The sequence below is a fragment of the Mercurialis annua genome, linkage group LG1-X (assembly GCF_937616625.2).
Source record: "Mercurialis annua linkage group LG1-X, ddMerAnnu1.2, whole genome shotgun sequence".
Classification (NCBI taxonomy): Eukaryota; Viridiplantae; Streptophyta; class Magnoliopsida; order Malpighiales; family Euphorbiaceae; genus Mercurialis; species Mercurialis annua.
The window spans coordinates 4,168,220-4,182,466 of NC_065570.1; the positions used below are offsets into that span (position 1 = coordinate 4,168,220).

Genomic DNA, 14,247 nt, shown 5'->3' on the forward strand with positions numbered 1-14,247 from the left:
GCTAACGTGCGCCTTTCCTAAACCCCGCTGCAAAACCTTCACCAATCGTCATCACGAAAACTCAGAAAAAATGGCTCTCTTATCACAAACACCACTCCCATCACTTTTTCTTCCGAAGCTACCCCTCACAAATTCCAGAAATCCCATCCCTGTCCTTCACTGCATTTCGCCAAAATCCACGTCACAGCAAGAAGCAATTCTCCGATTAGTAGCGAACTCTAACGAGGAGAAAGCTCTCCCGTGCGTTAGAACATTCGAGAACGACTTGGCTCGGCTCAGCTTAGTCGGCTCGGTTGGTGTCGATCAGGCTCTCACTGCGGCTGCCGCGGACGGCGGCCAAGCCGCAGCCGAGCATATTGATGCCGGCATCGATGCCATGGTGGTTGAGACTCTTTTTCCTGGTCCCGGCGACGACCACGCTACTGTCTCTACTCGATTGGTTAGCTTATTGTGTTTCATTTGTGTTTTCTTGCAATTACGAAAATACCCCTGGGATTTGAACTTAGAAACAATTCAGTCCATTTTATTATTCCTCATAAAATTTTAGAGAATTGAAGTGTAAAAAGTGCAATTTAGGGTGTTAAGTGTAGTAGGATTAAAGATTTTATGGGACTTATATGTGAATCAAAACGTGTTAGGTGCTAAAAAAAACTATATTTGAAAAAACACTAGACAGGGACTTGAATGTTTTAGACGTTAAACCTCATGGAGTTATTTGTAATTTTATTGTTTGTTCTTAATTTTTGGATATTGGTATTGTTGAATGCATTGATGGTTTGGTACTTTCTTTTGTAAAATTTTAAGTACTATTGGTGGTTAAAAGTAGGCTTAATTGCTTAAAAATTCACAAACTTAAGCATGAACTTTTAATTTTAGCAATGTCATACACCAACTTTTAAATTTTTGCAATTAACAAACATCGAGCAATTTTCTGTTAAAAATTGTTGATGTGGACGTCGGAATAATGTATGTTCTGATGTCCACATCCTCAATTTTTTAATGGAAAATTGGTCGGTATTTCGAATTACAAAAAAATAATAGTTCATGTATTAAATGTCAAAATTGAAGGTTCATGTTAAAGTTGAAAAACACGCTAAAGTTCATAATTTTTAAAGCAATTAAGCCTTAAACGTATCAGTTCAATAAGAAAAGGCTTAGTAAGTACTTCATTGCCTTTCAATGGCTTGATTGAATTGGTTTCTTTTATTTTTATGCTGATATTAGATTATTTTTAAACAGTTTTTACCTGCTAAGAAAGTGAAAGATAAGGCTGGAAAACTTAAACGTGCTTTCAAAGAAGATATTTTCTCTGGAACTACCTCTCGAAACATACTTGCCATGACGTTTAGGCAAGTGGTTTTGCAACATTTATGGAACTTTGAACTTGCTGTCTTTAGGCCTGGCTCTGTAAGAAATATGGCGGATCTTGAAAACCCAAGAGAGGTTAGACGTTTATTTTTCTTTCTTATACTTATTAATTTTATTTATATTTTTGGATTCTATGTCGAAATTTGCATTGTTGTGTGATATCATATTAATATGTTTGTCCTGCAGGTGCCACTTTGATGATAATGATAGGTTCAGTTCTCTCTTTTGTAATGCATTGTTTCGTATAAGCAGGTTCCTGTGTCATTCTCTATCAGCTCGTCGGATGAACATGCTATCTCAGTGCTTGCGGAAGCTGTTTGTTTTGCTGCTCTTCAAGACACTGAAATGAATTTTCGTTATGATTTTTTAGGAAAAAACATTTCTGGTGGTGTTTTTCGCTGGTTTCGGAAGCTTAACAGGATTGCGTCCAAGGATTCTTCTGTTATCATTGATAAGTTATTTGAAGATGAGATAGTAGAAAATGCAAAGAGTTTGCTAGAAGATTTTAATTCAACTAAGGAAAATTTTAAAGGAATGAGTATGAGACAGAAGTACAATTGGTGGACATCAGTGGCGCATTCTAAGCTGGAAAGAATTGGTGGCCCCTATTTCAGTGCTTGGGCAAGTGAGCATGTACCTGCTTATAGGCTGCAAATGGATGGTAATAAAGTCAAGGATGTAAAATTTCAAGGCTGGAGAAGAGCTGCGGAGAGTAGGTGGGAAGTTCTTTTGACCCACTCACAAATGGTACTCTCTTCTTTCGTCTGCATTCGTGTTTCAGTTACTAATGGATAGTATAGTATTATGAGATCATTTTAAGCGAGGGGTTCGCTCTCATGATTTTCTTTTTAAGACAATAAAAGCTTATGACTTTCAATCATCTGTCTGAATTAGGATATACAGTGTATGCTTCATGAATTTCTTTTTCTCTCTCGCTGCTATGAATTTTAGTGGGTTTTTAGGAGTATAATCATTGGCTGTGCTCTGTTATCAAGCGCTAATAACCATTTTGTTGCACGGGGTTGATGTCTTCCTTCTGATTCTTAATTGGGTAACTTTTGTAGGCTGGGCTGGCTGAAATCTTAGATGTGTACTATGAAGATGTATACTCATTGCCTGATAAAGAGCTTTCGTGCCATGCCACTGCAAAATTTACCAACTTTGCTAACACAAAGGTTTGCAATTGTGCTGTGAAATATTTGCATTGATTTCAATAATGTTGTCAATAATGAATTTAACCTTAATTATGTGCATCTTCAGTTCATTAGATTAGGCTAAATTTTTTTTCCTTACAGAGGAGCTCTTCTTTGCTGAACATCTTGTCAGTTGGTCTTGCCAGTGGAATTTTTCTCATCGCCATCAGCGCTCTTAGTCAATTTTGTTTTCCTCATTTACGCAGAGGACAAACACACAGCCAGAAGCAAATGTTTCCTCCATCATCTGAAATTGAGCATATGGTAAATGAATCTGTTGATGATGAAAAGGTAAACACACATTGTAAACTATTTTCCCCCTTACCAGCCCAGTGCCTGCTATAGAATGTCTATTGGCAGTTTAGTTGTCGATATGTGTGTTTTTAGAAGACCCTGATTGTTTTTTTATTATTATTCATCACTTGGTTTCTAATTGTATTATTTTGTAGCTAATTAGTGAATTTTATTGGATAGTTGCAAGAGTTTTGCATTTTGATCATCAAAAAGATAAAGGACGCATTAGGCTGGCCTGGTGATATAATATCAGAAACAAGTAATGGTGCTTGGATTGGTGAAATTCCAAAATACTTGAAAGCAACGCGTGTATCTGATTACAGTAAGGAAGACACTTCACTTCCTGACCCCATTCAGAAAATTGACGAAGATATAAAGTTATCTGCATCGGATATTGCTAGTTATCAGGTAATTCGCTCTGTTTGAATCGTAATAGTAAATCTCTCATTTAGGTTTTTGTGGCTTCCTTGAGACCCATCCACTCAAAACGGAACCTTTTCTTTTGCGTCCATTTCGTGTTTTGTTTGTCATAACAAGTAGGTATACTGGCATGCATCTGTCACATTAAGGATTAGTCTTTACTTATGCTGGCCTCAATTTCATTTTGTCACTTGTTTTTGTGATTGGTATTCAGGTCATCATGTCAAGTGATGGTAAAATTGTTGGGTTCCAGCCTACAAGCCGGATAGGTGTGAATCATTGGGCTGCCAATCCCTTAGCACGAGAGCTCTACGAAAACCGGAAGCTATCCCCAGGTTAGGACTATATTTTTCTAATTCTTTTTTCTAATTTGTCACTTTGCAAATTTAGCTGGCTTGAGTTGATAGTTAAATGTCTTCTGCAACCAGGTCTAATTGAACCCGGCCTTAAGATCCGTCTTCCAAATGAGGTAGTCGCCATAGAGTTGTTGATGTCGGTTAACTCAGAGACTGACTTTGCCTTGGCAAGGCCAGTTCAATCAAACACCATCACCTGACGAACTCATCGTGCGGTTTTAAGACAGTCGATGCTGATTTTACGTCCATACAAGAGAAATTTTGATATATTAGATGCCTATGTGAAATATCGTAATGTTCGCCTTTAAAGTGCATATTTTATGAAACGACTTTCGGAATGAATATTTCATTTGATCCTCTAGATAAACGTATGAAGAATTTCAACATGATAACTCTGAAGATATGAATATGATAGCATGATGCTGATATGATAGCATGTGTTTTAGGTGTGAAAGTAAATATGAAAACGTCCACAAATAGAGGTAGACCATTTAAGTGAGTGAATTTGGGATTAAGGAAACCTATAAAACCAGCATTCTACACTAAGGAGACCTATAAAACCAGCATTCTATACTGAGGAAACCTATAAAAGTAGCCCTTGGATTCTACCCATTAACAGGCAATTTAGTTTAGGTAAAGATCAAAACAAAAACAAACTTGTCTTCCTCTATTATCATCATGAGTGAATTTGTTTTAAGATTTTTTTACGAAAATAATTCTTTTTGTAATACCATTTTTAAACTTTTAAAAAATAAAGCTCTATTTTTATTTTATTCCGATACTTAGTAGCTAATGTGGTCATGTGGAGATTTAAACTCGTAATATTCATAAATTTTCACAATGCGAGAATATTTGCGAGACCATTTTTTTTTATTATTGACTCGAGGAGAGAGCATGTAAGAAAATTGAGCCCATGATCTTAGTTGAATGTTGCCCAACGTTTATATCATTTGAGCTATAATTTATTGGTATAAATTAGACCACTTCTTGATTGTTAGCTGGTAGTGGATTTGATAAAGTGACAATTAATAATTATAATCTAATTTTAGGGATTATTTTGTATGTAAACCTATTATATATAAATGTGGGTTCTACAATGAGAGGCATCAAAATCTTCTCTTCTCAAAAGAAAACACCAAAATTTCCAAGGTTTCAGAATCCTAACATTTTCCAGTTCAAAAAAACAAAAGCATGGATGAGAAAAAAATTCACATAGTAATGTATCCATGGTTTGCCTTGGGCCATCTCACCGCATTTCTTCATCTCTCAAACAAACTTGCAGAAAAAGGCCACAAAATTTCATTTCTCTTACCATCAAAAACCATCTCAAAAATTCACCAATTCAATCTCCATCAACATCTCATAACCTTCATTCCGATCACTCTGCCACGCGTCGACGGGCTACCTCCGGACACGGAAACAACATCAGACGTTCCTTTCCCACTTCATCATCTTTTAATGACTGCCATGGATCTCACAGAGCCCGTCATTGAAGCTCATCTCATTAACCTGAAACCTGATTTTGCCTTCTTTGATTTCACTTACTGGCTGCCAGCTTTGTCCCGAAGGCTTGGCGTTAAATCTTTTCTTTATTGCACTATTAGCCCTGCTACAGTTGGTTACTTGCTTAGTCCTGAAAGAATATTGCTTGAGAAAACTTTAACACCGGTTGACCTGATGAAGCCTCCACAGAATTTCCCACCATCGTCGATTAAGCTGCGCGCTCACGAAGCTCGAGAATTGGCGACCGTGACGAAAAAACCATACGGCAGTAACAGCGTTTCATTCCTGGAACGTCTATTGCGTTCCTTGAGCGAGTGCGATGCTATCGGTTTTAAAACATGTATGGAGATGGAAGGACCTTATTGTCATTATGTTGAGCAGCAATTCGGCAAGCCGGTGTTTCTGGCAGGTCCTGTAGTGCCAGAATCGCCAATTTCAGAGCTGGATGAGCAAGTTGCCAAGTTCTTGGATAGCTATGAAGCAAGAAGTGTCATATTTTGTGCTTTCGGGAGTGAATGTATTCTTAAAAAAGATCAGTTTCAAGAATTACTATTAGGTTTCGAGCTGTCAGGTTTACCCTTTCTAGCTGCCCTGAAGCCACCAATCGAAGCTGAAGAAACAATTGAGTCAGCTTTACCGACAGGTTTTGAAGAGAGAGTGAAAGGAAAAGGATTTATTTACGGCGGTTGGGTTCAACAACAACTGATCTTGAAGCACCCTTCTGTCGGGTGCTTCGTAACACATTGTGGTTCAGGATCTTTGTCGGAGGCTATGGTGAATACATGTCAATTAGTACTTCTACCGAACGTCGGAGATCAAATAATCAACGCGAGGTTGATGGCAGGGGATCTCAAAGTTGGCGTTGAAGTCGCGAAAGGCGAAGAAGATGGATTGTTCACGAGATATGGCATTTGCGAGGCGGTAAAAGCTGTGATGGATGGTGATAGTGAGGTTGCAAAAGAGGTGAGGAAAAACCATAAGAAGTGGAGAGAGTTGTTGTTGAGCAATGGACTTGAAAGCTCTTACATTGATGCTTTTGTTAATAAGTTGCATACCTACTTATGTTGATCGGATATTAAAAAAAGATATTGCTAAGTACTCTTAAATTACATTATTTTCATTAGCGTAATCACAAGTACAAGAAAAAAAGAGAAATGTAGTAAATAAATTGAAGAAGAAAAAAAGAGAGCGGAAAAAGAATACTAGTGGAAGGTGAGGGAGCGCCCTTCCTACCTTTATGTAATTTCACAATAAATATTTTTTTGCAATTGAAGATTTAGCATTATCGAATATAAAAAAATTGTTTTATTTTTTCAATTCTAAATTAATACTCTCTCTTAAACCCGTCAGACCGGTTTGCCGAAAAGTTTTTCTCCTCACATGACATAAATTATGAGTGAGGCGCAAAATTGGCTCAAAGGTCTGGTTAATTGATTATTTGATTATTATGCGATAGATGTTACGTTGAGAATCATGAATTTTAATCTTGTTGATCTGCAGTTGTTAATTGTACGGTTCAAATTAATAAAACAAATTAATATCGTGAGACGATTTGCGTATGAGACGGCACATATTTTAGCACAAACAACACACTCCATTTCATATAATCAAGAGTGGTTCTGTTCTTTGCTGAATTTATCACGGATATAACTGTTTTGGATTCTTAAAAAAAATACTGTAATTTTTGGGAGGAAGTAAAACAGTAAATAATTTTTCCATTTATCATTTACCAAAAATCCAATACGTGTACGGCTCATAATACACTATTTCTATGAAAACATTCGCAGAATATAACCCCACTCCACCACACACGCTGGTTTGATTCTCCAGTCCACTAGGGTTTTTGGAATCAATAACGAAAAAGAAAAAAAAAATTCCTCTTCTCCGTTAAAACCCGAAACGCAAGCTCCTTGTCCATCAGATCGGAGCTCAATCTCCCGTTTCCGTTACCGTCATCGTCTCCGGCTTGCCGTCTTTAGGTTTTACCATGGGAAGAGGAAAGTTCAAAGGCAAACCTACCGGCCAGCGCCACTTCTCTACTCCTGAGGAGATGCGTAAGAATTTGTTTGACCTAATTTTAGATTTTATAATTAATTCATATAATTCATTGATTATTATTATTATTTTAGAATTGGTTAGTGTTTTTAATTTGGATTATAATTCATTAATTGAAAATACTGCTGTTATTTTTGTGAACAAATTTTGAGAAGATTTTACCATATTGTGTGATAATTTTAGCTTAATATTGATTTTATTTTGTTTTGTGATATGTAATTGCAGTTGCTGGTACCTCGAGGCGTCCGCGAACATTTAAAAGGGTCTGTTATTTTATCTGCAATAATTTTATAGCTTCCTTGTATGAGTTGTTTTATTGAGTATCTGTATGGTGTTTAATTCAGTTTATTCTATTAGGAAGAAGCTGAACATAAGGAGGAAGATCCTGAGGTAGAATCCGAGGAGGAGTCGGAAGAAGAAAAATCTGATGATGATCAAGATGTTAGTAAATTATGTTATTATAATACATTGATTGTGTTCTTTTTAATATCTTAGTTTGGTTTGTCGGGATTGCTTACTCATTTATATGGAATTGAATGAATTTGTTGTCTGTTAATGTTAGCAAAAGAGGAAGGGAACTCAAGGTCTTATTCAGATTGAGAACCCTAATCTTGCAAAGCCAAAGAATGTGAAAGCTAGGGAAATTGATGTAAGTTTGGGAAATTTAGTTGCTTATGTGGTATTTTAGTCATTAAGTTCTATCGGAAAGTAATAATATTTTTTGTATTGTAGATTACCAAAACAACTGAGCTTTCAAGGCGTGAAAGGTTGGTAAATGATTTAACATTCTACTGCAGTTCACTGTTCCTAAGCATCAAATGAGAATTTGTCAATATTTATTAAATTGTAACACATTGATATTACGAATAGTATCCTGCTTCAGGAGAATTTTAGTTAACTATATCTCCTTTATATTGTCGGCAGGGAGGAATTAGAGAAACAAAGAGCTCATGAGCGATACATGAGGCTGCAAGAACAAGGAAAGACTGAACAAGCTAGGAAAGATTTAGGCAAGTATTCATATTTTCATCAATTTTTTGGAGTGTTTCTTTTAGTATTGAAATAACAGAAGGATATTGATTTTCAACCATGTACAATGGGAACTTTTTTGAAGTAGTATGTCGTTTAGTAAGCATCATCATTATCATCATCATCATCATCATCATCCTTGTCGATGGTGTGACGGTCAAAATTGAATGGAAAAATTCATGGCAAAAGACACTTAAGGGAGTGTAAAAATAATCTAAAGATTTCACTTAGAGCTACTTATAATCTAATGTTAATTTAAATATCCTAGTATCTATTTCTGACACTAAGGTGCATATCTAATCTGCTTTATATTCAATGCTCATATTTAGCAGCTCTGGTTAAATATGGTCTTTTTGCCAGATTTACTGGTCATGAAAAATCCCAAAGGAACTATCCGTCTTCGTCTCATTTGAACCGTTAATGTTATGCATTTTTTGTTGATTTCTGCTCTAATTTATACCAGTTCTTTTTGGAATTGCCTTGTGTTCTCTCTTTTTTGGCCCGTATTCTCTAATTAAATTCCCTAACTTTTGTTTCTTATTGTCTATGCAGATCGTCTAACTCTTATTCGTCAGCAAAGGGCAGAAGCTGCTAAAAAGCGGGAAGAAGAAAAGGCTGGTACGTACAAGAGACTTGTATGAATTATGAGCTTTTTCTTATATTCTTAAGTTGACAAAACTTCTATTATTTCAGCCAAAGATTTGAAGAAGGCTGATGCGCGAAAATAATCTTTTCCGGGAAAATATCTTACAGAACAGCCAGTGCCCATCCTAAAACTAGTTATATTGGTAGTTGGTTTATACTTTTCTGTCCTGGCCAGAGTTTGTACCAGCTAAAAACTCTTGCTTATTTTCACAACTGGTTATCTTATTATGTTATAAAAAAGTAGATTTTTAGCGCTTTTAAGAATCTTCAACTTCTCAGTCTGTATTTAAATTTCTTACCTGGCCTCCGTTGAATGTTTTGGAGGAGAATTTGAATCAGTTTAGAACACCATTTTCTCTCCCATGTGCTGTGTTATAGGTTAGAACTGCCAAAGACATCAAGTTGTAATTTTTGTCGAATGGTTGTGGTGATGAAATTTATACTGGAAGGGTAAACTGATGGGGACTGTAGCCTATATTATCATCTCCATTAAAGCAAGTTTCCTGTAATTTCTGTCTCCCATGTTCCTTGCAGTAAAAGCAAGTAAAACCGTGGGGAGATTGTGAGAATACCTTCAAATGTATTATCAGGTATGCATCTTTGGATATAAAAATCTATTGACCCGGCTGCTGCTTTTAAATACAAATGTGTAGCTCATCTTATTAATTATTCAATCTAAATAAGTGTAAAATTTGCTGGCCGGTCAGCCCCTACAATATAGGATACTAGTAGCAAATGGTAAATTGGTTTTAGTTGCATGCTTACTTGTTGCTTTCACCATTTAAAATTGGTAGAACTATTGATGGATTGTTATAGTAAAATGTACTAAAAAGATGCTATAAATTTGGCGCTACATTGAAAAAGGTTAACTTAATTAAGCTAAACAGATGGTCAGATAGGTAACTTTGTTTTATGAAAAACAAACTAAAACAGCAAGAAAACACAGTAACTACTCATGTACATGAGTCACTTCCTCAGCACTAAGACTCATCCTTTGGTCTTCACACCAAGCACTAGCAAACTGATCTAGGATCTCCTCCTCCAGCCAAACGTTTCCATACATAGAAGAGGAACCTGCTGCTAACAAGTGAGCAAGTTATCGTTGAAACACAATTGGTTGCGGACAAACCGTATCGCCCAACAAAGAACCCAGAAATATTCAATGTTTTCCTTCTCAAACTGCAGCCAATACAGACTTATCCAGTCTAGAAAGACGATATCCACATTACGAGTTGTACCTAGACCAAGAGCTCGAGCGAACCAAACACCACTAACCCAGCTATAAACTTTAAGAATATGATCGATTGTTTCCTCTCCCTGCATCTGGGGCAGCAGCTGTCACCGATCTTTGTTCTATGATTTAACGCACTCTTTGTGGTGAGGCTAATGCGGAGAATACACCAAATGAAATGTTTGATTTTTAGCGGAATATTTAGCTGGTTGAGTTGGTTAAGCTAAATGCACCCACCAGAAATGTAATTTTGGAAGAGAAGAATTTGTAAGGTTGACTTGACTTTTAGGCAGAATTAAGTCTTTTGTGAATTCTCATCCTCATTTCCTTACGACCTATTGCTAAAGTTTTTCTATGTACCTGCTAGTTTCTGCTAGTCAGAATCAGTTTTGTGGGAATTATTATATGGAAGTGTATGCTGTTAGTTTGGTTGTGTTGCTTGCTCTTGCAGCTAGTCTTGATACAGGCTCTTGTGATGGTAGCACAAATGTGTTACGTATTGAAAGTGAAAAACAAGCTCTTCTTCGTTTCAAACAACAGCTTATAGATCCTTCAGACCGATTAGCTTCTTGGTCTGCTTCAAAACTGGAGTGCTGCAATTGGACTGGAATTATCCATGATTGATAACAGCTCGCAGGTGATGCAGGTACGCCTTGTTTCCTTTCAGCATGATTTGTTTCTAACTTCCTGTATGATTTATTTCAGTGAGTATCTGTATGGTATATGTAATCCAGTTTATATATCTTTTATTCTATCAAGAAGAAGCTGAATTTAAAGAGGAAGAAGCTGAATATAAAGATGAAGATCCTGAGATTGAATCCGAAGAGGAGTCGGAAATCTGATGATGACCAAAATGTTAGTAAATTATGTTATTTTAATATAATGGTTGTATTTTTTTTAGTATCTTAGTTTGGTATATAGGAATTGCTTACTCACTTGAGTTTGGGATTAAATGATTTTGTTGTCAGTTAATGTTAGCAAAAGAGGAAAGGAACTCAAGGTCTTATTCAGATTGAGAACCATAACCTTGCAAAGCCAAAGAATGTGAAAGCTAGGGAAATTGATGTAAGTTTGGGAGCTATAGACGCTTATGTAGTGTTTTAGTCATTAAGTTTTATCGGAAAGTAACACTGTTTTATTATTATAGATTAGCTAAATAACTGAGCTTTCAAGGGGTGAAAGGTTGGTAAATGATTTAACATTCTACTGCAGATTAGCTAAAAATTCATATGTAGCAGTTCTGGTTGAATATGCAAGGTCTTTTTGTAAGCTTTAGTGGTCATGAAAAATCCCAAAGGAACCATTTTTTTGTCTGCGTCTCATTTGAACCGTTAACGCTATGCATTTCTTGTTGATTTCTGCTTTGGTTTATACCAATTCTTCTTGGAATTGCCTTGTATTTTCTCTTTTTTGGTGAGAGTAACGGTAAGCTAAGGTACAAGTTTCAGGTCTGTCATTAAATATTGAAGAGTTATGGTAAATTGGTTTTCATTGCTTGATAAATTGGTCAACGTTAATTAGTTTTAATTGCATGACCAGTTCTGCACATATTGCTAGTCTCTGCATAGGATAGAGTCCAGTCAGGTGAAAATGACCCCATTGATTTTTAGCAACGAAGCAGCTCAGCACCTACCAGAAATGATTTTTAAAAAAAAATTAATATCTAAGGTTGACTTGATTTGTAGACAGAAATAAGTCTTTGGTGAATTTTCATCCACATTTCCTTACAACCTATTGCTGAAGTTGCTCTATGTACAGCTAGTCTCTACTAGTCTGAATCAGTTTTTTTGGGTATTATTCTATGGAAGTGTATGCTGTTAGTTTGCTTGTGTTCCTTGCTCTTGCAGCTATTCTTGATACAGGCTCTTGTGATGGTAGCACAAATGTGTCATGTATTGAAAGTGAAAAACAAGCTCTTCTTCGTTTCAAACAAGGACTTATAGATCCTTTAGAACGATTATCATCTTGGTCTGCATCTAATAAACTGGAGTGCTGCAATTGGACTGGAATCATCTGTGACAAGTTAACCGGCCATGTCAAAGAGCTCCACCTCGATAATCCGTACACTAATTGGGAAAGGCAGATGGAGAGTGAAGCATTGGCGAGATCAGAGCTTCAAGGTAACATTAGCGCTTCATTGCTTGATTTGAAGTATCTGAGTTACTTAGATTTGAGTTTTAATGATTTTGGTGGAATTCCAATTCCCAGCTTCATAGGTTCTCTATTGAGTTTGACGTATCTTGATCTTTCTAAAGCTGGATTTGAGGGATTAATACCTTACCAACTAGGAAATCTTATCAATTTGAGCTTACTCCGTGTTCCAGTTTCTTATTATCGAGCGAATCTGCACGTTGAGAATCTGAATTGGCTTTCTAATTTATCATCACTTGTGCATCTAGATATGAGTGGGGTGAACCTGAGTGCAGCATCAGACTCATTACAGATAATAAACAAGCTCCCATCTTTAATAGAATTACACTTGTCTAATTGTGGTCTTGTTCTTATGCCTTCTTTGTCCCTCGTTAACCTTACTTCTCTTCAAATCCTTGAGATTTCATACAGCTATAATTTTGGATCTTCAATACCCAAATGGATTTTTTCTCTTAGTAATCTTATTTCTCTCAGCTTGGATCATAATTACTTTGAAGGTCCAATTCCCAACAGTTTTTCAAACTTGACTTCCCTTAAAATCCTTGATCTTTCTAGTAATGGCCTCACTGCTTCATTACCTGATTCGTTGTTTAATCTTGAAGGCCTAGTCTCTCTAAATTTGGAATTTAATAGTTTTGGGGATGGAATTCCCTATGGCTTGAAAAACTTGACTGCTCTTAGAAATCTTGTACTTGGTAACATTGATTTTGCGCCTGACACCATTCCTGAATGGCTGTATAGCCTTCAAGATATTGAGTACCTAGATCTCCGTAATACTAATCTGCAGGGGGAAATCTCGAACGCCATTCAAAATATGACTTCTCTAGTTGGGCTTGAGTTGTCAAACAACAAGCTTGAAGGGACACTTCCAAGAACCTCTATCGGATATCTGAATCGCCTGCGGTCGCTTCACTTGCGTAACAACAGCCTCTTCGGAGAAATTCCTGAGACTCTTGCGAATTGTAAACAGTTAGTGACTCTGGATCTCGGATTGAACAATTTTTTCGGAAATATACCAGCATGGCTAGGTAGTAGTCTTTCAAATCTGATGGTTCTCGATCTCGGTTCAAATAAGTTCAACGGTGAGATTCCTCCAGAAATTTGTCACCTAACTTCTCTTCAAATTGTGGATCTTGCAGACAACAATCTATCTGGTTCAATACCTCGATGCCTCAACAATCTCACAGCCATGATTGATAATCCACATTCATACTACCAACTTTTTCATTCCTTGAGCTTCGGAAATTTTATGGACGAAGCATTGGTGGTGATGAAAGGAAGGGAGGCTCAATACGACACAGTTTTGACAATGGTAACTAACCTAGACTTTTCGAGCAACAAGTTATCAGGGGAAATTCCAGAGGAGATCACTGCTCTAGTGGAGTTAATAGGATTAAATCTGTCAGGAAATTATCTGACAGGAGAAATCCCAAAAAACACGGGTAATATGCAAAAACTAGAATCAGTCGACTTATCAAGAAATCAGATTTCCGGAAATATTCCTCCAAGCTTGTCTCGTCTGATCATCCTAAGTTACTTAGATTTGTCGTACAATAATCTGTCAGGACAAATATTACACAGCACTCAGCTTCAAACCTTTCCTGCATCTAGGTTTATAGGTAATAGGCTCTGTGGACCTCCATTGACAGAGAATTGGAGTAGCGAAATTACGTGTCCAGATGATGAGAGTGGAAGTGAAAATGCAGAAAGTGGAAGTGAAGAGGAAGGATATTTTGTGAGTATGGCATTTGGATTTGGAATGGCATTTGGTTTCTGGTGGATTTTATGTCCGTTGCTCTTTAGCCGGAGATGGAGATATTCCTATTATGCTTTCTTGAATAGGATGTGGAACAGTCTATATATAAAGTTCGCCATTGCACGTCGTGGTAACATATAGCTTTGTTGTTTTTAGTATTTGTAATTAATTACTGGAATGAGTATTCTTGTTTGATGTTTGACAGGCCTGGTGGTACTATAATTCATTCAGAATAAGCATGAATAA

At 36.6% G+C, this 14,247-nt stretch overlaps 3 protein-coding genes across 8 annotated transcripts; all 3 read left to right on the forward strand.

The window, feature by feature from the left end:
* Positions 1-21: 21 nt before the first annotated feature.
* Positions 22-4,059, forward strand: LOC126664444 (uncharacterized). Its single transcript, XM_050356835.2, has 8 exons — positions 22-439; positions 1,240-1,443; positions 1,621-2,115; positions 2,433-2,543; positions 2,664-2,852; positions 3,036-3,263; positions 3,490-3,610; positions 3,704-4,059. The coding sequence occupies exons 1-8, from the start codon at positions 71-73 to the stop codon at positions 3,829-3,831; spliced, it is 1,845 nt and encodes a 614-aa protein (XP_050212792.1). The 5' UTR covers positions 22-70; the 3' UTR covers positions 3,832-4,059.
* A 658-nt stretch (positions 4,060-4,717) lies between these two features.
* Positions 4,718-6,388, forward strand: LOC126664448 (cyanidin 3-O-galactoside 2''-O-xylosyltransferase FGGT1-like). Its single transcript, XM_050356839.2, has one exon. The coding sequence runs from the start codon at positions 4,823-4,825 to the stop codon at positions 6,200-6,202; it is 1,380 nt and encodes a 459-aa protein (XP_050212796.1). The 5' UTR covers positions 4,718-4,822; the 3' UTR covers positions 6,203-6,388.
* A 534-nt stretch (positions 6,389-6,922) lies between these two features.
* Positions 6,923-14,247, forward strand: LOC126664511 (uncharacterized). Of its 6 annotated transcripts, XM_050356929.2 has the most exons (8): positions 6,923-7,188; positions 7,415-7,452; positions 7,547-7,630; positions 7,752-7,838; positions 7,922-7,956; positions 8,114-8,199; positions 8,771-8,836; positions 8,912-9,338. In XM_050356929.2, the coding sequence occupies exons 1-8, from the start codon at positions 7,122-7,124 to the stop codon at positions 8,944-8,946; spliced, it is 498 nt and encodes a 165-aa protein (XP_050212886.1). In that variant the 5' UTR covers positions 6,923-7,121; the 3' UTR covers positions 8,947-9,338. The 6 variants fall into 6 exon arrangements, with proteins under 6 accessions (XP_050212886.1, XP_050212880.1, XP_050212883.1 ...); XM_050356923.2 differs by lacking the exons at positions 7,547-7,630; positions 7,752-7,838; positions 7,922-7,956; ... (1 more) ...; positions 8,771-8,836; positions 8,912-9,338 and adding exons at positions 10,874-10,949; positions 11,063-14,247 and having other exon boundaries at positions 7,136-7,188; XM_050356926.2 differs by lacking the exons at positions 6,923-7,188; positions 7,415-7,452; positions 7,547-7,630; ... (2 more) ...; positions 8,114-8,199; positions 8,771-8,836 and adding exons at positions 10,857-10,949; positions 11,063-13,273; positions 13,385-14,247 and having other exon boundaries at positions 8,945-10,740.